The 22,972-nt window shown below is 34.2% G+C and overlaps 1 protein-coding gene across 2 annotated transcripts; it reads right to left on the reverse strand.

The window, feature by feature from the left end:
• Positions 1–1,037: 1,037 nt before the first annotated feature.
• LOC114302347 (glutamate dehydrogenase A) lies at positions 1,038–8,445 on the reverse strand. Of its 2 annotated transcripts, XM_028247393.2 has the most exons (10): positions 8,203–8,331; positions 7,870–7,993; positions 7,658–7,771; positions 7,221–7,280; positions 6,101–6,397; positions 5,851–5,967; positions 5,370–5,620; positions 2,371–2,446; positions 2,197–2,283; positions 1,038–1,505 (listed from the first exon to the last, which is right to left on the reverse strand). In XM_028247393.2, the coding sequence occupies exons 2-10, from the start codon at positions 7,981–7,983 to the stop codon at positions 1,320–1,322; spliced, it is 1,302 nt and encodes a 433-aa protein (XP_028103194.1). In that variant the 5' UTR covers positions 7,984–7,993; positions 8,203–8,331; the 3' UTR covers positions 1,038–1,319. The 2 variants fall into 2 exon arrangements, with proteins under 2 accessions (XP_028103194.1, XP_082738623.1); XM_082882497.1 differs by lacking the exon at positions 7,221–7,280 and having other exon boundaries at positions 8,203–8,445.
• Positions 8,446–22,972: the final 14,527 nt, after the last annotated feature.

Genomic DNA, 22,972 nt, shown 5'->3' on the forward strand with positions numbered 1-22,972 from the left:
GTTGACGATAGAGGTGGCTGGGAGGGGGTTGGTAATGGTGGGAGTTGAGTTTGAAATTATTTAGGGTGTTTAAAGCCAAAAAAAAAAAAAAAAAAATCAAAATTTGAATTTAGAGATGGTGTGTCTTGAGTAATGGGTATCCAACTTAATTTTTTGGGTGCATTTAGAGTGTTTTTTTTTTTTGATCGGCCTGGTGCATGTAGAGTCATCCAACTAAACCATTATGTATATACTTTTTATTTTTATTTTTATATATATAACCTTATTTTATTTTATATATATAAAATATCTATTTATATATTATTACTCTTATCTGTAGCTACTTTGTAAACCAGTAACAAAAAATGCTATATGTAAATGATTTTCTTTACCTGATTTTCTAACCACTAGCACAAAAGCATGGGTTCCAATTTTATTTTTATTTTTATTTTTTATAATTTTTTTATGTGGGTTCTACAATAATTCTAGGTAGGGGTATTCTAAGGGCAACGAAAATTTGATCAAGAAATATGTCACCACCAAAGTGCAAATTTGGTGAGACCCACCTCACAATAACAAAAATAAATAAATAAATAAATAAAATTAAAATGCATTTTATAAACATTTTGTTGTCACCAGACTTTCCCTTCTATCATTTTATTATTAAAAAATATTAATAATAAATAATCAAGTGTCTAAACCTATTCTGAATTGTGGATCTCACCACACAAATTAAATCTGAATCACACAATTTTTTCTATGTACAATTATGAGTCAATTCTAAGTACCTTGGATTATTGTTGTGAAATTTCAATTTCAAGAGCATGAAAGAATTGACGAGCATTTTTATTTATTTTGTTACGTTAATTTGTAATGAGATTGCACATTTTATAATTGATGTTACGAAATTTTGTGATAAAATTATGCCAATTTATGATAGGGTGCATAAAGTACGTAACTATAAGGGAGTGCACACCATAAGCTTTCCCGAATAAAGAAATGTACACTTGCTTGTTGAAAGTTTGCTCACGGTTCAGAAAAAACCATTACAAAACTCATTTACAAAGCCACTAAAACACAAACTCCATGTATTTCCACAACAGAACAAGGTTGATCCTCAAATTTTCAGACAACAGTACACAGTCTTTTAACTTTTTTAAGACCAGCGTCCTGAAAGCGTGAGTTCAAGTCACGGACAGTCTATAAATGGGAGGGTAAGAACGGCTATCAATTACTTACCCAAAAAAAAAGAACCGCTATCAAGCTGCATTCTTCAGCGGCAAAAATGCATTTATTTGTAAGACGAAAAAAAAGAAAAATAGAATGTGAAGGTGATTTAATCACGCTTCCCAACCCCTTAATACAGTTGCCCGTGCAACACGATTCACTCCCAGCGTGAACGCACCCATTCGGAGGTTGCAATTGTGTGTCTGACACATGCTTTTGATGTTACCGAAAGCTTTTGTCATGTACCTATGAAGCTCTTTGTTCACCTTCTCTTCGTCCCACATGAAACCTTGAATATTCTGCAAGAACAAAACTCATTGTGGCACATTACAATTGTTTCCGCTCGAAATCTGCTATCTACGCACTATTGTTGTTTTTACCTATAGTTTCCACAGACAAGATGCATAACTGACACCTAAGCAGCATAGACACTAACATGACACAACACTAATCGGACACTTTGCGACACGTGGATTGGTTAGAGACACATAAAACACATTACAAGTTTCAAAAAAAATAACTTGAAATTCAATGATAAAAGAAAAACTACGTAAATTTTATACTTATTTGATTTTTTATATATTATATTTTGTTATTATCTTTTAATAAAATATTTATATATATAACACATTTTTTCTTATCGACGTACAATAAATATAAAAAAAATTATATATTTTGAGCGTGTGAAATATATATGTGAGAAAATTTTCTTCTAAGTAATAAATAGTTTTGAAAAACATGAGAAAAATAAAGAGTCCTCCTGCATATAGTTTCACCAAGTTCACATTTAAGGAAGAATCAACTTGTTTTAGGGTCTACATCTTTCAATTGCAAGTCAAATTCTAGGAAAAAAAAGTAGAGTGTGTAAGAATATTGATAGATCTTTTGGAGGCATATATTAGTTAATTAAAAAATAAAATTTAATTCACACAATTTCACATATTGCTCACCATGTTGGAAATTAGAAGGAATATCGAGTATTTTTGTTACCTGGACCCACTCAAAATAGCTGACCGTCACACCTCCAGAATTTGCATATATATCAGGTAGTATTATAACTCCTTTCTTAGATAGAATCTGCAGAAACAATGACTCAGTTTTTCAGATGATGAACATACGTCCCAAGCAGAAGAGAAGTTAAAAAGTTTAAAGTCAATGTCATACCTCATCTGCCTCTGGATCAGTAGGATGATTTGCCGCTTCTACAATGAACTTGGCCCTCACATTATCAGCGTTTTCTCTTCAAATGTGAATATCAAGAAGTCAAGAAAATCAGGATATTTTGCATAAGAAGAGTTCAAAATATATCCATTTTTAAAATCAACTTGAGCATCTAATGATCCACCACCCTGCTAGCAACTTCAAATAGCATCTCAACCAAACCGAAAATATGGATAAATAATTTAAGTCCAAAATGCAGCGACTGTAAGGTAATTTCTGGAGAGAACCTGGCATCTCAACATAGAATTTTGATACTAGATTTATACTTTAAAGAGCAATACCATGTTAGGAAGGATAGTGGGCACCGTATGACGAGATGGTGGGACTTGAGGCTAAACCATAAATATTTAATAATAGAATGGATAAAGAGGGTACTTGGGACCTGGAAGATAATGCTAACACTATGTGAAATTTGATAGCCAATTGTATGAGGAGAATCTCAAGAGAAATTCTTGGAGAGTCAAAAGGAAAAGGACCCAACTCTAGGGAAACTTGGTGCTGATGGGAGGAGGTTCAAACAGTAGTAAAGACAAAAAAAGAGTACTTTAAAAAGTGGCAAAACGATAGAACTGAGAAAAACCTTAAGAGCTACAGATTGGCTAATAAGGAGGTCAAAAAAAATAGTGAGAGAGACTAAGTTGAAAGCCTCTGATGACCTATAAACTAGACTAGATAGTAAGGAGGAACAGAAGAGGATATACAAACCAACTAAGATAACAGAGAGGAAAACAAGAGACTTTGATCAAGTTAAGTGCATCAATAGTGAGGACTCTAAGGTGTTGGTGAAGGATGAAGAGATTAAGAAGAGGTGGAAGAACTATTTTGAGCAATTGTTAAATGAGGAATATGGAGGCAGGTCAAAAGGGGAGGAAATAGGCAGTAATAAGGAAAACCATGACTACATATTCTATCATAGGATTAGGAACTTTGAAGTGGAGATTGCATTTAAGAATATGAAATCGAATAAAGCTTTAGGACTCGATGATATCCCTATTGAAACTTGAAAATGTTTGGGTAAAAAGGGGGTGGCTTGGTTGACTAGGTTATTTAGCAAGATTTTATTGACTAGGAAAATGCCGAAGGAGTGGAGGAAGAATATCTTAGTGCCAATCTATAAGAATAAAGGAGATGTCTAGAACTACAATAATTATAGAGGAATCAAGCTAATGTGTCATAAAATGAAGGTGTGGGAGAGAACGATGGAACGTCGATTGCGAGATATAACAAAGGTGTCAGAGAATCAATTTGGATTTATGCCTGGTAAGTCAACAATAGAAGGGATCTATCTTTTGAGGAGAGTAATAGAAAACTATAGAGAAAAGAAAAGAGACATTTATATAATTTTTATCGATCCAGAGAAGGCATATGATAGAGTGCCTCATGATATAATCTAAAGGGTGTTAGAGAAGAAAGGGGTGACAAAATGTTACATTAATGTGATTAGGGATATGTATGAAGGTGTGGTGACCACTATTAGACCGCCAGCTGGAGAGACAAATGAATTTTCAATTACTGTAGGGTTACACCAAGGATCAACCTTAAGTCCTTATCTTTTTACTTTAGTTATGGATGAGTTGACGAGAAATATTTAGGATGATGTGCCATTGTGTATATTTTTTGCAAATGATATCGTGTTAGTAGATGAGACTAGAGAAGGAGTTAACACTAAGTTAGAGAGTTAGAGAGAAGCACTTGAATCTAAAGGATTTACCATAAGCAAAACTAAGACAAAGAACATGGAGTGCAATTTTAGTAACAGTAATAATAGAAGTAGAGGAGAATTGAAGATTAAGAACCAAGTACTACCTAAAAGTGAACATTTTCGTTATTTAAGATCGATTATCACAACAAATAAAGAGATTGGAGTAAATCCGATCCATAGAATTAAGGCAGGGTGGCTTAAGTGGAGGAGCGCGTCTGAGATACTGTCCGATAAACGAGTACCCACTAGACTAAAAGGGAAGTTCTATAGAACGGCTATTAGACCAGCAATGTTGTATGGGATGGAATGTTGGGCAATTAAGAAACAACATGTACATAAGATGAGTGTTGCTGATATGAAGATGCTAAAGTGAATGTGTGGCGAGATTAGAAAAAATAGAGTTAGGAATGAGTATATTCAAGAATGGATAGGAATAGTACCGATAGAAGATAAGTTGAGGGAGAACAGATTGAGATAGTTTGGTCATATACAACGAAGACCAACAAAGGCAGTAGTGAAGAGATGCGATACAGTGACGGTAGATGAAAATGTTAAGGAAATGGGCAGACTTAGATTGACATGGGCTAGTGTAATAAATAGAGATATGAATCTCCTTAATTTGACTAACGATATGGCCTTGAATCAAGTCGAATGGAGAAGAAAAATTTATGTAACCGACCCCATTTGTTGAGTTTGGTTTGGTTTGGTTTTTGATCAGCATCATTATATACTTACGATATGCCATCAACCTAACTCCTATCACAAACCCCAATATTAATTTTGATAGGATGATATTATGACGCCGGTTAAAATTTGATTTGTCATTTTGTGCCCTCGAACACTGCCTTGCAACGGAGGGGGAGTGGTGTTCATGTGAGTGTTTAGAAGTGGGTTTTTATGTAGGTTTTTTTAGTTGTAAGATATTATTGGAGAAATTTTTTTTTGTGTTTGAAAAGATAGTTGGATTTTTTTGTAGTTGGATGTGATATTTATGAGAGAAAAAGTGAAATGATTATGAGGTTGGATGTGATATTTTGTTTGGATGTGTTTTTTTTTTATTTTGCAAAAAGTTTATCTTTTTGTGAAAAAAATCAAAAAAAAACCCAAGTCCCAAACTTCCCAAACACCACCCATATTTGTGAGATGTACAAATCATTCACGATTATGTGTGCAATAGGCAATACGTTCACACAAAAGTATAATGAAAGTCACAAGTTTCTAGGCAAAACAAGAGATAAACCTGTTGATAACTCCTCCCAAGGCACATGGAATCAGGACATCACATTTATGTAGGAGCAATTCATTTGGATGCATGGCATCTCCACCATCAAAATTTTTCAAGCTCCCCGTTGCTTCCTTATGATTAAGCAAAATTGGAATATCAATCCCGTTTGGGTTCTTAACTGCTCCGGTGATGTCACTCACTGCAATGACCTTACCACCTCTCTCATGAATTAGCCTTGCTGCCCAAGACCCCACGTTGCCAAAACCCTGAAAAAGAATTTCTTTATTAATAACTTAGAAAAGAATTAGTTCTCATAATAAATTGACACTGAAGTATCAATGACAAAAGGGTCTTGTTAACGTGTGTCCTTGAGGCACATGATAAGAAAGCTTAAAAAGATTCTACATTTTTTAATGCACAGACTTATACAAAATGCACAACCTTTTCAAACTTCTTAACATGTGCCTTAATTTAACAAAATCCATGACAAAAATACCTGTATGGCAAATGTCAAATCCTTGATTGATTTTCCATATTCAGCGAGTAAAGCTTCTGTGGCATAAATAACACCACGTCCAGTTGCAGCCTCCCTACCCAGGGACCCACCAAGATCCTAAAATGCAAAGTTAAAATTGTGAGGTTCATGTGAGAGTTTGATAGAAATTACTTTCTGTTTAACTAGATAAATATTAAATCTTATTTCAAAGCAAGAAACATGTCATTGGATTTTTGTCTTCAGTACTTACTATGGGCTTCCCGGTCACAACAGCTGGTGAATGACCATGAAACTTCGAGTATTCATCCAAAATCCAAGCCATGGTCTGTGCATTAGTCCCCATGTCCGGCGCAGGGACATCCCTATTAACCCCAATTAGATCATGAATTTTTTGAGTGAAGACCCGAGTGAGACGTTCCAATTCACTATTACTTAAATCCTTTGGCTTGCATCCAATTCCACCCTTAGCTCCACCATAAGGAATGTCTGCTACAGCAGTCTTCCATGTCATCAATTGAGCTAGAGCATTTACCTCATCAGGATCAACCTTGTAGAAAAAAATTAAGAAACAACTCAGCACAAAATTTAAATGAAGAAATCGTGTATTTTTACTTTTTTCATTTAGGATTAGTAAAAAGAAGTGAAGCTCCCAGAAATTTGGCACAAATATTCAGAAGATACTTTTACAATACCCATTAAACTAAAAAAACGGACTTTGAGGAATAACTGGCAACAAATTCCTTTGAAAAACTTTTATACTTGAAAAAAAAAAGAAAAAAAGAGAAGGTTCACATATACATTACTTAATAGTATTTCAGGATTGATTAGAAGAAATTTCTTGAAAGACCAATTATTAAGGCCTTATAGGAGATTTAGAAAGGAGTGCTTTGACTCGGAAGGAGAGGCATACATTTGAAACTAGAATAAAAAAGCCCCATCAATTCTTCAATAATACTCTTATGGTGCTATCTATACTGAATACTGATCAATTTGGTAAGAGCCCTATGTAGTGAACAGCTCAGTTGGGTCACTCGTTGTAAACACCTACAATTCAACGGTTCAAATAAAATAATCAAATAACTTAAAGCCTCTACTGCAGTTTAAATAAAATAATCAAACAACATATGACATGCCTTCAATCAATACTTAATTGCTTACTGACTCCAACATATGACAAGCCTTCAATCAAATAACTCTGATTTTCCTCTGACCATACAATTGTATGCATCTCAAATTCATTTTTATCACATAGTTTAGCTAAACCAAGCTAAGAACTAAAAAGTAAATACTAAAAACAATTTTGAAGACCATGAAATTCAAGATTATCATATTAGGATTCGTGTTCATAAGCGACCAGACAGAGATTTTACGTGCTGGCTGTCCGGCTGTCTAACACATAACCCTCCTCTTTTATCAGGGCTTGAAACCAGCTGTATAAAAACACGAAACACAACACTAATCATCCTCTTCGAAGCAAGGTTTGAATATCCCAATAAAATGAAATCATTCATCAAAACTGGCATGCATCTGAAGTGATTTTGATTTTCACTCTTATGTTTGCTCTATCACTTGTCAGTATAATTTCCCTTGACAGAGAAGAATGGATGGATTAAAATAAAATCGTTCTGTTTCTATAGACATCCAAACAAACCTTTAATTCAACCCAAACTAAATTACATCAACCAAGAATCTCAAGGACCTAAAACCCAAAATCAAAGCAAAAACAAAAAAAAAAAAATCAATTTCAACCTAGAAGCAACAAAATCATCAAAAGAAGTACAAAAAACAGAAAAAATAAAACATTCACCTCAGGATGGTATCTGATCCCTCCTTTCATGGGGCCTCGAGAATTATCATGTTGGACTCTGAATCCAACGTAGGACACCAGAGTTCCATCATCCTTAGGAATTGTGCATTCTACCTGATCAAAACCCCAAAACCAACAAGATCAAAAATTTTCCACAATTCTCAAAAAAATAAAAACAACCCAAGAAACTAAAATTGCAGAACAATCTTAACCTTGATTTCTCTGAATGGAATCAACAGACTCTTCTCAATCCTAGAGTCCAATCCAAGAATGCGAGCCGCACGACGAAAGTTGCGGTTTGTGGCGGCAAGAGCGTTCATAGCCATGTAAAAATCACTGAAATGAACAATATCCAAAAACTAAAATGCATCAAACAATCCCAGAGACAATCAAAAGAAACCGTTACTGAGAGATTATAAAAATGGGATCAAAGAAAGAATTGAAGGTGAACCATATAGTTAGCTAGCTATCTAGCTATACATATATATATATATATATATATATATCATATAAATATGGAGAGAGAGAGAGAGAGGGGGGGATACTCGATGGGCGTGACTAGGATGGTTGGTGGTTGGATAATCGCAGAGAAGAGAGAGAGAGAGAGAGAGACGGCGTGAAACAGAGCAGGGGGAATTGAAAGGTCACTTGGCTAAGGAAATATTTGGAAATTGTATTTAGAAAAAATGATTGAAAAATGTTAGAGGTCCCAAATTTTCTACTAAATAAATGAGTAATGAGTGTAGGGCCTACAAAATTACGGACCCCACATCCATGTGAGACATTTAATCATTTGTTTAGTAGAAAATTTAGTACCCCTAACATTATCCAAAATGATTTGTGAGTCTCAAAACCCATTGGCAAGGCAGAAATAACTTTAAAAAGGTGAATTTTGATCATTTAAGCTTGCTTGTTTTTTTATTATTTTATTTTTGTCATTTATGTTTTAAATTTTTCTTACTTTTTTTTCTAAAATTATTTTTTTGTTAAAGATTAGACAAAAATAAAATATTGTCAGTTACATGACATAACAATATTTTGTTATATATGACTCACAGTTTTAATATAAATTTAAATTTTAATATAGTAATATATTTTTTATGTTATGTGACAGTTATTGTGACATTTTATGTCTAAGTTTGAAGAGAAGTTAGCTTTAGGAATAAAATAAAAAAAAAACTTAAAATATGAAGAGTTAAAGTAAGAAAAAATAAAGTTGAAAAATGACCAAATATAAAAGTGATAAAGTGCAATTTATCTTTTTAAAAAAATTAATTATTCAAAAATTTATGAAGAGATGATTTTGATTTGGGTAAATTACAATGACTTCCTTCCGAGCCAAATAAGTCGAAATTAATATAAAAAGTGTGAAAATACAAAGATAAATAAAGGAAAATATATATTTTAGTATAAAAAATAAGGGCAAATTACATATACCCCTTCGAGGTTTAACAAAATTATAGATACCCCAGTGATTTGAAAAATTACAGATACCCCTTGAAAGTACTATTTGCATAACAAATTAAGGAGCAAATTGTTATGAAAATATAAATTTCAGGGGGCAATTTGTTATGAAAATATAAATATCAGGGGGTATCTGTAATTTAACTAAACCTCGAGAGAGGTATATGTAATTTGTCCAAAAAATAATAAATAATAATATTATTTTTTCATTGATATATTTAATAAATTATGATGATCATGGAGTTAAGTGCTACGCAAATTATAACTTTAAAAGACTTTATTATGATTTTTTAAACATCAAGTCAGTCAGTGTGATTTACCCTTCAACAATGATTCATCCCGCTAAAAACATCACCACTAATAGCACTAATGCATTAAAAAAGTAAAAAAAGATAAAAAAAAATACAACTCCAAGACCAAAACATCACATCATTAATGACGGGACCCACTGCCACCTAATTAGTGGGAGCACTAATTAATGCTCCCAAGCATTATTCTTTACCCTTTTAATTTTTACTTTTCACTATCAAATGTTAGTGAAAATTTTTACCAAACAAGCCTTTCGTGGCCAATATTGGCAGCCAAGTTGGTTGGGATCAATATTCATGCCACAAATGAGTTTTTGAAATTAAGAGGTGTGAATTAGTAGTTAAAAGATCCATTTTTCAGACAACTTCAAATACCATGCGTAGAGCATCTCCAATGCATTAGGCATATAATACTTGTTAGTTAAAATGCCTAGTGTGATTCACTTTTTTCAATTCCAACGCACTAGGCATATGATTAGGCATTTTGGCTCAACTTATATTCACTAGCTACATGTAGCTAGCCTTCAACGCTAGGCAAAATGTATTCAATCATTAGGATCATTTCCCTCCATCTTTGTTGTTGACGTGGCATTCTATAAAATTAATAGTATTTGGATTAATAGCTAAAATAAAGAGCATGGTTGGAGTAAAAACATAACAGTTGATAGGCAAAATAAAATATATACTTTATAGTAATATTTAGATAGGTAAAATGCCTACTACCGTTGGAGATTCTGTGAAGTTTAAATATAAATTTGAGAAAATTTGAAAAGTTTGGAATTGTTTGGAAAGTTGTAGATTAGTATATTTTTTATTTTTTTACGAAAAAACGTGAAATATGAGTTGAGTTTGAAATAATATGATAGAGAGATAATATAATTCAAATAAAATAATAATAATTCAAATAAGATAATGTACTAAAATAATATTTGTTATTTTAACACATGTCAAACAAGCTCCTTGTAAACTCAACTACAGTCCGTTTGATACCCTAACACATGACATGAACTAGTTTAAATAATTAGATCAGAGGAACTTCCGAATTCTATTGTGAATAAAAATTTAAAAAAAAAAAAATCGGAAAAAAGAATATTTTTGTGAGTGTATAATATATAGTATTAGGTCTATTGATTAATTTGTTTTTGACTATAAGAACGTTAATTAATAAAATATATTGGTGAGAAGAGACGTACAAATTATTATTTTAAAATATTTTTTATATATTTTTCACTTTTATACTTTTGCTATTTGTATTTATTCTTTCAATAATGTTAGAGGGCCACAATTTTTGTGGCCTCAATGACTCAAAACTGTCAAAATGACATCATTTTGACATGTTTTACACCTAAAATGATATCGTTTTGACAATTTTAAACTGTTATGACCACAAAAATTGTGAAGTTCAAACATTTTCCATACCCTTTTTATTCTCGCACACACTACTATAAATTGTTGCCTATCACCGCCGACCTTCTCTAGCAACTAGCTAGAAAATTTGCTGACACTCAGCAGTAGACAAGTGGGCGTATGTACAGATTGGTAGACACACAAATAGATAAGTGGACAAACAAATAAAGGTAATATGATATTTTAAACAACTCCGATGGGTAACTCGAAAATTCGTGGGTCGAATGGGTCGAAAGATCAAAACGACGTCGTTTTGATCTTTGTATTTTTTTTTTTTTTTTTTTTTCAGCAGAAGGAAGAAGAAGACGAGGGAAGGAAGAAGGAGGAGGGGGAGGAGGGGAGGGGACGAAGAGAAGGGGGGAGGAGGGGAGGGGAGGGGAGGGGGCCAACAAACTCGGGGCTGAGGCAGGGGCGGAGGTGTGGCGGCGAGGCAAAGGCAGAGGCGGAGCTGCGGCGAGGACGGCGAGGCGACGAGGACGGCGAAGCGACGGAGCTGCGGCAAAGACAGCGAGGCGACGAGGACGGCGAGGCGACGAGGACGTCGGCAGAACCAGCACCCCGTCTCCCTCTCTTCTCCTTCTCCTCTCTTCTCTCCCTCTCTTCGAATTCGATCCAAATTTCGACCCACGAAATTCGAGCACCCACCCATTTTTCTATTTTAAATTGGAAAAAGATTGAGGCCTCGAATGTGGCTCGATTTGCTTTTTTTTTTATTTTTTAACTGTGTTTGTTTTGTTGTTGTTTTTTTTTTTATTATTTTTTTATTTGTTGAGTTGTGTTAATTTGGTTGTTTTTATTTATTTATTTATTGGGCCGTTGTAATTTTATTTGTTTATTTATTTATTTTTAAAGGATGGTTATGTGTAAGGGTGGGTTTAGAGTTTAGGATTTAAGGTTTAGGTTTTTATATCTTCTGAGTCTTTCTTATTTGAAAAAAAAATATAGTAAGAACTCGTACAAAACTATATGAAATTAACAAATTTTAACCAGCAGTCTAACTGATCAGTTAATTTTATCACCCAATCAATCTAACCCAATTGTTTTTTTTTTTCTATTTGTTGGGCTATGTTGGTTTTTTTTTTTTTAATTTCTTGGGCTGTGTTGATTTATTTATTTTTTTATTATGATTTAGGTTTTAGGATACACATAAAAACCTTTAAAAAAAAAAAACAAAAACAAAAACAGAACCAAACCAACATAAAAAAAAAATAAAAAAAATAGACAAAACAACTTTTCGAGGCAAATTTGCGCCTCCAATTTCGAGGCCTTTAGAGCATCTCCAATGCAATACTCTCATTAAGAGGATGAAAATAATATTTTTTATTCAAAAAGTAAATATAGAGGAGGTTACTATTCATTCAAACTCCAACCATAAATTTTCATTTCCTTCATTCAAACTCTATTCAAAAAGTAATTTTTATTCATTAATAAATATTTAATTTTAAAATTTTTGTAAAATATATTTAATATTATACTCATTTTAAAGGTATGATTTTATACTTTTTAATGATGTCAATTTTATAAAAATTAAATTTATAAATTAAAAGTTATTAGTAAAATATAATAACAAATTTATAAATGAATAGTATTTTGGAGGATCCTCCATTTTTTCATCCTCCCTCCAAATATGGAGGATGAACTCATTTTCCTCCCAAATGGAGATGAATTTGAAGGGTGGGTTGGAGGAGCAAATCCTCTATATTTGAAGATATGGAGAATGGGTTGGAGATGCTCTTAGCACGATTCTTTTAAATTTTTGTTGTCTTTTTAGACAGAAAATAATAATTATAATCACTTTGTTTGGTTTTAATTAATTTTTTAAAAATTAATTTTTTTGTTTTATGTTTTTTTTTTAATTTTTAGTAAATTTTTTTAATATTTTAAATAAATTTTTTATTTTCTAAATACACATAACATAGATGTATTTAAAAAATAAAATATTTTAAAACTTCAATAAATACATAAAAATACAAAAACATACTAAATTTTTATATATATATTTTTTGTATTTGATAAATTTTTTAAATATTTTTTTCATAAATATTATACGTAGAGTCATTTCCTTGAACAAGATAACTGAGATAGTTAATTCTCCACATTGGATGATTTTCCTTATAGTTTATTCTCACACTACATAGTTTATTAGGTATTTTAAATTATGAATGAAATTTTATCAAAAAATTTTCAAAAATAAATTTTTTTTGATTAACCAAATTAAGAAAAAATGTTATTTTTCAATGGACAGCAAAAAATGTTATTTTAATTAAACAAATTAAAGAAAATATTGAAACTTTACCAGTTGTTTATCTTCCTAAAACATGTGATAAATTAATTTTAGAGACAGATGCCTCAGAAGTATGCTGGGGATGTGTTTTTAAAACAATACCAAGTAAATTATGGCATGATAAAAAGATCCTTTTATCGAAAAATGGGATTAGACCAAGAAAAAAATCTAATACCCATAAAATTACAAAAAGAAGAACTAATTTGTGCGTATAATTCTGGAACATTTAAACCAAATGAACAAAAATATATTATTTTTGAAAAATAATTATTTGCAATAAAATTGACAATAAAAAATTTTCATATTTATTTAGTTTCAGAAAATTTTATTATACGCACTGATAATAAAGCAGTAAGAAATTTCTTGAGCAATAAAAAATCTATTGAGTAAGGAAAAAGATTAGCCTGGTATAATAAAATTTCTGAATATACTTTTGAGGTAGAACATCTTAAAGATACTAACAATTTTCTTGCAGATTTTTTTAGTAGGAATTTTTTCAGAAAATTAAATTACTAAACAAGTAATTTCAATTTTTCCAGAAGACCTCTAGACCAAAAGAAAAAAATGAACAAGGGCAAGCAACCCGCTCAAGGAAATTGTGTGACAATTGCTAAAAAAAAATCTCCAGACAAGAAAAAGTTTATATTGTGTTTGCAAGAAAACAACTTGGAATTTACATAGAATAAAATGAGTGCAATAAGCAAGTTTGCGGATTTTCAAGAACAAGTTTTAAATCCTATGATAGCATTACAGTGCATCAGTTATGCCTATTTATCAAAATAATTTTTGTCAAATGAGAACTAACACAGTTCCAATTAATATTCAAACATCTAAACCAGATGAATCTGAAATAAAAGATTTTTTCAACCCTGATATATCTAAAGAAATTTATACAGAACTCAATGGAGTTTGGAAAACTCACATTGTAGACAATAAAGTGAAATTTCAAAAATATATGAGAATTCTAACTAACAAATTAACTAAGTAAACAGCTAAATTAAAAAATTTACAAAATTTTTGTTTCAATATTCTTGAAGTTTCTTAAAAGACGTGACTTGAAATCACGTTTAACAAATTTTTTTTTTTAAAATAATTATTTTATTACTAGAAAAAATTTGTTAGTACTAAAGTTTTTCTAAAAAACTTTCACGTTTTTAATTTAATTACAAAGAGTGGTTGCTAATCTATTTTTCTAAACAAAAAATGTGTTCACAAATAGAGTTTCAGTCATTTATACCACCAAAATAAATAAAAAAAAAAGAAAAAGAAAAAAAAAAGAAGAAGAAGAAGAAAAAAAGTGCCCTTTCTATCAAAGTATAAAAAAAACTTTCTGGTTAAAAACTTTTTTTTACTAACAGAGTTTATTAAAAAAAACTTTATTATTAACAGAGTTTTTCAAAATACATTTTTCAAAAAAAAAGTAACTAATATTTTTATGAACAAAAAATATAGATTACAATAAAAATTTTGTTAATAACAAAGTTTTTATTAAAAAAAATTCCGCTACATATATGCTTGTAAATATACATTACAATGATCATATTATTTTATAGAAATATTATTCGAGTTTTATTTTCACTCACAGGTTCAAAAAAAACAACAATGATTTATTCCCCTTTTCCCCCCACCCCCTTTGACCCCATCTCTTTCTCATTGGTTACTTTTTTTTTTTTTTCTTTTTTTTCATGCTCCTCCAATCACCACCCGCCACGTGACAAAGGGGGGGTGAGGGGGTGACCCCCAAAAGGGGGTCCCAAGCATTATTCCAAAAAAAGGGTGATCGACCCAATTTTTGCTCAAATCAAAACTAGAATAGATGATTTTTTGATAACTTACTCTAAGATTTTGTTGACCCAATTTAGTTTTTTTGAAAATAATATAAACTCTATTAATAAGAAAGTTTTTAATATGTATTGTGAATTTTTTTTTTTTTTTAGCTAGAAGTAGTTTTTAATGGTTATTTTTGAAAAAGGGTGAGAAGAGAAAAATGTATTTTGAAAAACTCTTTTACTCTTTTACTAGTAAATTTTTTTTAATAAACTCCATTACTAACAAAGTTTTTAGCAAGCTTTCCTTTTAAAAACTTTGATACGAAGTGTGTTTGTTCGTAAAAATAACTGAAACTCTATTTTCAAACATATTTTTATTTAGAAAACATATTTTGGCAAGGGAAAATTGGTCTAGGGTCCCTCTCCCACTTTTCATAATGGGAGAGATCCACAAAATTATTTTTTGATGTCTAAGGTCCCTAAATATATCACAGAGAAATTTGACCTTACCAAATCAAAACTCATCTCTCACTTTCTCTCTCTAAACTTCTCCATTCTCATACCTGTCCAGATCAACTCTTGTGTCCTCAGCTCTGACTTCATTCTCCAACCGATTGAACTCCACCTTCACCGGATCCGACCTTCAATGGCGTCGCCGAGCCGTCTGAGGAGCGGCGATCCAGAGGCGTTGATATTGGACACTGGTGGTGTTGTTGTTGCTGCAGATCTGCAAACTACACTGCATTGTGCCCCAACGTATATAGATCACAAAGGCACATCTTCACCCATAGTTTGGCAGCTAAGATTTACAGATAGATGGAGATTTGTCAGGCTATGAAGTGTTCAATCATTCTTGTAAACTAATGTCGGGTATTCTGGAGCCCATCCACCCATTCTCGTTCCCGGGCATCGGATTCACCTCGGTCGGTGGATTTTCCGGGTTTCGCATTCCAGCACGAATTTAGGGTGAAGATGAGGAGCACGACGGCATTTCCGACAAGTCGTCCTCTGCTTTCTCTGATTCATACCATTGATTTGAGCTCCAAAACCAAATCAATCTCTCTCTATCAGGTGAATATTTAATACTCATTTCTCTATTTCATTCAATTTTTCATGTACAGTCTATTGTTACATTGAATTTCTGTTTCAGTACTCAATCATCAACCCATTGGAGCAACCAAGAATCAGCTATTATCACTGTTTCAGAGAGAGAGAGAAAAAGAGTTTGGTTAGTTTAATCCAATGGCTGCTTGTTACTGTGGGAAGAAGAAATCTGAGTGTGTTTTCAGGTTTTTCAATCCCGGTGTGCTTTCTATTTTGATTTTTTTAAAAGTGTGCACACAAACTGATTCTTATATATACATCCAACCCAGAGAAAATTCAAATTTCTCTGGGTTCAACGCAGAGAAAATTCAGCATCATCATACAAGCCTTGAGCCTTTGTATTTTCCCATCCTGCCATAAAACATCAATATCAGTTCCAGAGAAATTCAAAATTTCTTTGGAGATAAATTCAGAACTTCTCTGGATTTCTCTACTACTCTGTTCTCTCTCCCTCTCTCTAATTTTATAAACACACTTGTGTGCTTGTTTTTATGGAATTTGTTCTGGTATTGTCATAATCAATTTAGTGCGTATGTCAGTGAATGAGAGTGAGAGTGGAGGCAATGGTTCATGGTTGATAAATTCTGAAGTCGGAGACCAAACACATGCACAAGTGAAGGAGGTTAAAACAGGTTTTTTTTCTTTTTCTGTTTTTAAAAATTCTCCACCTTCTTAGTAGTAGAATTTCTCAAATTTCTCTGGATTCAACCCAGAGAAATTTGAATTTTCTCTGGATTCAAGCTTCCAAGAGTTTTTGGCAATGGAACTGAATTTTCTCTGGGTTGAGAATTTTCTCTGGATTCAACCCAGAGAAAATTCAAATTTCTCTGGGTTCAAGCTTCCAAGAGTATTTGGCAATGGAACTGAATTTTCTCTGGGTTGAGAATTTTCTCTGGATTGAGAATTTCTCTGGTAATTTAGCTCACAAAACGTCTATTTCGATTATTTTTTTTCATTTGAACTGAATTTTAGGTCAAATATTCAAAGAAACTAAATGCAAATTCAAAGAAACTAAATGCAAATTCAATGTACACTCCCAACTCAGGCACAAAATAATTAACAAGTCAACTTGGTTGTTAACCATAACTTTACATTTTATTTTGGGCAGAGTACAAGAACAAGCAAAAGCATCAAACTGATAGTTTACAGAGAAACAAACTAAAGAAGAAGAAAGCTTGAGCAAGAAGTGTTGATCATGGCAGAAGGTGAAGACGAAGCTCCAGATATCAAGTCAACTCTTATGCTGATTGTTCTCATACTCATCATGGTGATTATGTGCATGCCACCTTCAAGGCAACGAGCTGTGTCCGTATACCGTTGCTGTTGAGAGATTTATCTCTGCAACTCATGTTTTTCATTTTCTCGTTCTTTAGTTTCTAGAACTGTACACCTCATTTTAGCTAGAATGAGAGGTAAATTTTAGACAGAATTGAATTTTTCTGAATTGAATTTTCTCTGGTTTGGACCAGAGAATTTCTCTGGATTAAATTTTCTCTGGTTGAATTTTCTCTGGATTGAATTTTCTCTGGTTGAATTTTCTCTGGATCGAATTTTCTCTGGGACTGAAATTTCTCTGGATTGATGTTGAGGGACCTTAGACATCATGAAAATAGTTGATGTCCTTTATACTATAAAATCATAATATCAGGGACCTTAAAAAAAATACCCCTTTTGGCAATTGGGTTGGGTTTAGTTTGGGACTAAAAAAGTATAAAAATAAAATAAAATAAACTAAATAAGTTAATAAGACAAAATGTCATATTCAAATCATAATCATTTTACTTTTTCTTTCATAAAAAAATAAAAAAATAAAAAAACCAAAAAATTCTTTCCACAAAAAACCGAAAAATTAAGCTAAAAAAGTTATTCACAAATGAACCCTAACAATACCTCTTTGTAATTAAATTAAAAACATAACTACTATTAAAGTTTTTTTAGTAACAAAGTTTTTCTAATAATCAAATATTATTATTTTTATGCCGGAAAAAGTTGAAAAACCTGATTGAGGATCAGGTTTTTTTTTAAAAAATTAATACCATTCACGTTTTACCCTAGTATGAGAATAAATTAAAAAATTACTCTATTTGGGGAATTAACTATCTCATTTATCCTGTTTAGGAAAATGCGTTACTTTTTAAGTGTATTTAAATTAGGTGTATCTAAAAAATAATTTTTTCTTAAATATTAAGTTTTTTTTACTAAAAACAAAAAAATATGGAAAACAAAAAAAATTCTCCTTTTGGTTTGGTTTTGAAATATAAGTTTTTGAAAATAATTTTCAAAATTTAAAAATTTATTTGGTTGTATATTTTGAAATAGTTTTGTAATTAGAGTTTTGTAGTTTAGAATTTTGTATTTTGAGATGATTTGTATTTCTTGTAATTGAATAGATAAGTATGAGAGAAAAAGTAATTGATTGATGTGTAGGATTTAAGAGAAGCAGAGAGGAGATAAAAAAAAATGTGATTGAAAATAATTTTGAGAAAATTGTAAACCAAACAAAATTTGTGTTTTGAGCTTTCAAAAAGTGATTTGAAAATTAAACTAAACACAATCTCAATTTTCTCACAATCTCAATTTTCTGAAACCAAACAATGTAAATAATAGTTAGGTTAGGATAATTACCCCCAAAATTTTCAAATTTAAATTTAGAGCCCAAATACCGTAAAAAAATTCTGGTCAAAATGTACAGTATTTAAGTGTATAAATGTATGAGCCTTGCTGGAGACCCCCAGCAGGGAACGACCCCCAGCACCCCCACCTCCACGTGGGGGGCTGGCAATGGCCAAAAACTTAAAAAAAAAAAAAAAAAAAAAATTATTTTTTTTGGACCAATCAGTGAGGACCCCCAGTACCCCCACTGGGGGTCTCAAGCTTTATTCTAAATGTATAACCATGATTGAGGCTACATTTCTTGAAATGATGTCTAAAAAAAAAAAAATGACACATTTGAAAGTGGTTGGGAGGGGATCTACACGGTCAAAAGGGATATATTTTTATAATTGAACGGATTAATATGTAGAAATTTATAGATGAGATGAGTGTTGAATTCACCCCATGTGAAAGGAGTGATCATCCAAGTCAAGTTTGGTTGGCAACAATGGGAAGGCAACCAACCAAAGTCCACCTTGGCGGCCACCAACCATCTTGAAGAGTCAAGGATGGAGGCTGCCCAAAGGCTCTCCCACCTACTCCCTCACCTATAAATGGAGGTTGAGAGGAGAGGCCAAAGTGTGAGTAAGTGAGTGAGGAAGAAAACCGTGAACCAAAGAGTGCGAGAGATGTGAGGCGGAGAGACCGTCTCCCTCGGTGTGAGCGAGGGAGACGGGTGAGTGGCTGAGTGAGGAGAGTGTGAGCTCCTCCTCTTTTGTAATCTTTCTGTAATCTCCTCATTGGTATAGTGATAACCGGTTACTCTCCCGTGGACGTAGGCATTGGGCCGAACCACGTAAAATATTGTGTCTCCTTGTGTGTGGGTGTGTTTTTCTGCTTGTTTTGATTTCTATAAGGTCTTGGGCGGGATCCCAGATCCCAACAAGTGGTATCAGAGCCTCGTCGGTGGCGTTTCGGAACAAAAACAGCGTCGTGTTCGAAACTGCCCAGAAATCAAGTTGCTCGAAATCAGGTTTTGAGCATACCAGGAGCAAGGGCTCGAGAAGAGGAGTCCAACCATATAAAGCAAACACCCAGACGAGCTTCCACGCGCCCTCACACGCCGCCTGAAGAAGGCGCGTGAGACCCAGTCTCGGCACGCGCCGCCACGCGCCGTGAAGGCAGCCGGCGCGTCGGCCCAGTCGCAGGCACGCGCCCCACGCGCGAAAGAAGGAAGAAGACGAGTGGGGGAGGCGCGTGTGTGGCACGCGCGTGCCACGTCAGCAGCCACGTCAGCAGCCACGTCATCCGCAGGAGGAAGAATCCTGTGTTTCGCGGCTACGGTGCAGCCGCAGATCTGAGGCGTACAAAATGTTTAGGCTAGGTCGAAGCCATTTGGAGTCCGTTTTTGGTGATCCAATAGTGGTTTCCGACTATTTGGAGTATTCCGGACACATCCGTACGGTCAGATTTTGGAGACGGAGTTTCTATAAAAAGAAGGCAGATTAGAGTGACAGACGGCGTTAGAGACAGTGGATGGAATATTTCGTTGGTACACGGAATATTCCTTGAACTTCTGAAAATTACAATTTGGCCCAGAATTTTCAGAAAATTGTGGTGTGGCCCAGTTTTCGGGGAAAGTTTTCAGTGAGGTCCCTGGAAGTGCAGCGAAGGTTGGTTCTAGCTAAACGGACCGCTCCGGACGCAACCGCGAGGTCAGAATAGTGAAATTCTGAACGGTTTGGAAAGATTGTCAAAACATGGGTGTTTGCCATCTTCAATACTCGAAGGAAGGTTGCCGGATATTGTGGAACGCTGCGGATTCACTGACGAGGTTAGAATGGGCAGATTCTGACCCGATTGGACAACCAGATACAGATTGAGATAGATCATTGAAGACCAGAGGAGATCAGGCTTGATCAAATGGCAGATCGAGGGAGATCAGGATTGGTCAGGGGCGATCAGAGGATTGCAGACATGATTATCTCAAGATCAAAGGTCTAGGAAAGTTCTGTCAAAAAGACACTGTCTAAGGAGACTGGTTCTTAAGTGGGACCGGTTGTGACCCCACCAGTCTTTCCTGGGAACTTTCCTGGTTGTTGAGGTGATCGGAGGATCTGGTTCAATCAAAAGAGAAGACCATTCATCGACGGATAGATGATTTGGCAACCAGTACAGGCTCAGGGAAATACTGTGGCTATTGGAGCTACTGTATACGAGAAGGTACTAATGGTATGTGGACATGTAGAACAATAGTTGCAGAGGAGCATACTAAGCGCAGAAGTACAATTGCAGACGTGCAACAGTGCAAGGGTACGCTAGAGTGTCGTACAGAGGCGCGAGAAGAGTGTGCAGCAGCGGGTTGTTGACAGTTCACAGGAACTTCCAGACAGAGAAATTGAGACAGGTAAAACGCAAGAGTGCGTGCCAAGGAGTGGCAAGTCTTATTTCTCTATGGTGGTTTCTTTAGTTCCATGGCAGCAGATGATAGAGTTGATGCAGATCTCTCAAGCAAGCTTGACGCAGGGAGACCAGAAGCCATGGGTGCGAGCACTATGCACGGAGTTGCATAGTGGTAACTTGTACAGACCGGTGGAAGTTGTCTTGACAGAAGGGCTAACTGTCAAACATCAGTACGGACAAGTGAGTCAGAACCGAACATCAGGGATTGCAGCACAGACAACAAGCGTATGTGGAAACGCCAGGAGGTTGTTCAGAAGTGCAGAAGGGCAAAGGCTGATTGTTCAAAAATAAGCTCCGAGCAAGGAAACTTGAGGATGTTGATGTGTCAAACTCTGAAGTTTTCTAGTTGCTCCAGTGTTCATCATGCAAGGAGTTGCATGATAGTCAAGGGCATCCAAGCAGGGGGTGCAGGACATCCAATCAGGGGGTGTCGGATATCTTGGTTGCGCAAGTTCAAGGATAGCAGGTATAGACATCCGAGACAGGAAGCATGGAAGAGATCTGTGGGAGATAGGAGCAGTGGCTCTCTCCAAATCAGAGAGTGGTGTGAGTTGAGTTGAGGATGTCGGATTCCCTCCTCCTCTTGTATCTCTGGTGTTTTATCTCTAGCTTCAGGGGATGCAGCGTCTCAGTGAAGAGATGCAGACTTTGTTGAATTTGGGCGTGACAAGATTAGCAGCAGTATGTGCAGTGGATCACCTCACATGGGTTGAGGGGGTGATTTGTTGAATTCACCCCATGTGAAAGGAGTGATCATCCAAGTCAAGTTTGGTTGGCAACAATGGGAAGGCAACCAACCAAAGTCCACCTTGGCGGCCACCAACCATCTTGAAGAGTCAAGGATGGAGGCTACCCAAAGGCTCTCCCACCTACTCCCTCACCTATAAATGGAGGTTGAGAGGAGAGGCCAAAGTGTGAGTAAGTGAGTGAGGAAGAAAACCGTGAACCAAAGAGTGCGAGAGATGTGAGGCGGAGAGACCGTCTCCCTCGGTGTGAGCGAGGGAGACGGGTGAGTGGCTGAGTGAGGAGAGTGTGAGCTCCTCCTCTTTTGTAATCTTTCTGTAATCTCCTCATTGGTATAGTGATAACCGGTTACTCTCCCGTGGACGTAGGCATTGGGCCGAACCACGTAAAATATTGTGTCTCCTTGTGTGTGGGTGTGTTTTTCTGCTTGTTTTGATTTCTATAAGGTCTTGGGCGGGATCCCAGATCCCAACAATGAGATGGGTTAACAAATATTCGATAATAGTTGAGAGGATGTTGGTGCCTTAAAATTAAAATACAAAAAAAAAAATGTACAAAATGTACACAGTGGTTTATATTTATATTGTGTTTGATTGGGGGATTTGAGAAATGATTTAGAAAGGGAAAGGGAAAAGGTGTGTGAAACTATGTGAAATATAAGCATGTTTTATTCACATTTCACCTACCTTTTCCATTTCTCTTACCAAATCCCTCTCCAAATCTCTCAACCAAACACAACATTAGAGTTAAGTTTCTTTCATATTCATATCTCATCACGAGAGAACTTAAGAGGGCCATGAGATCCATCATAAGTCTCATTTTGATGATTCAAATCGTTTATTTTGTAGGGCACTCAAGGTATATTATTCATGAAAAAAATTATATTAATTCGATAATCATAACATTTTTATTTTATCATGTTTATCTTTAAAAAATGAATTGTTCATTTTCAAAAATGTATTTGTCGTTTATTTTTTTAAAATAAACGCAATAAAATAAATATTAAAAATGTACAAATAAAAATGTATTCCATAATAAAAATTATGGATGATACATATTTATGGTTTTACAAATGAACGGTTTGGATCATTAAAACAGAACCTATGAAAGGCTCTACGGATCCCTTAAATTTTCTTATATTGAGATATAAATATAAGAGAAACCAAACCCTTAAATTTAT

This window comes from Camellia sinensis, chromosome 8, assembly GCF_055761805.1.
Source record: "Camellia sinensis isolate YWXY chromosome 8, ASM5576180v1, whole genome shotgun sequence".
NCBI lineage: Eukaryota > Viridiplantae > Streptophyta > Magnoliopsida > Ericales > Theaceae > Camellia > Camellia sinensis.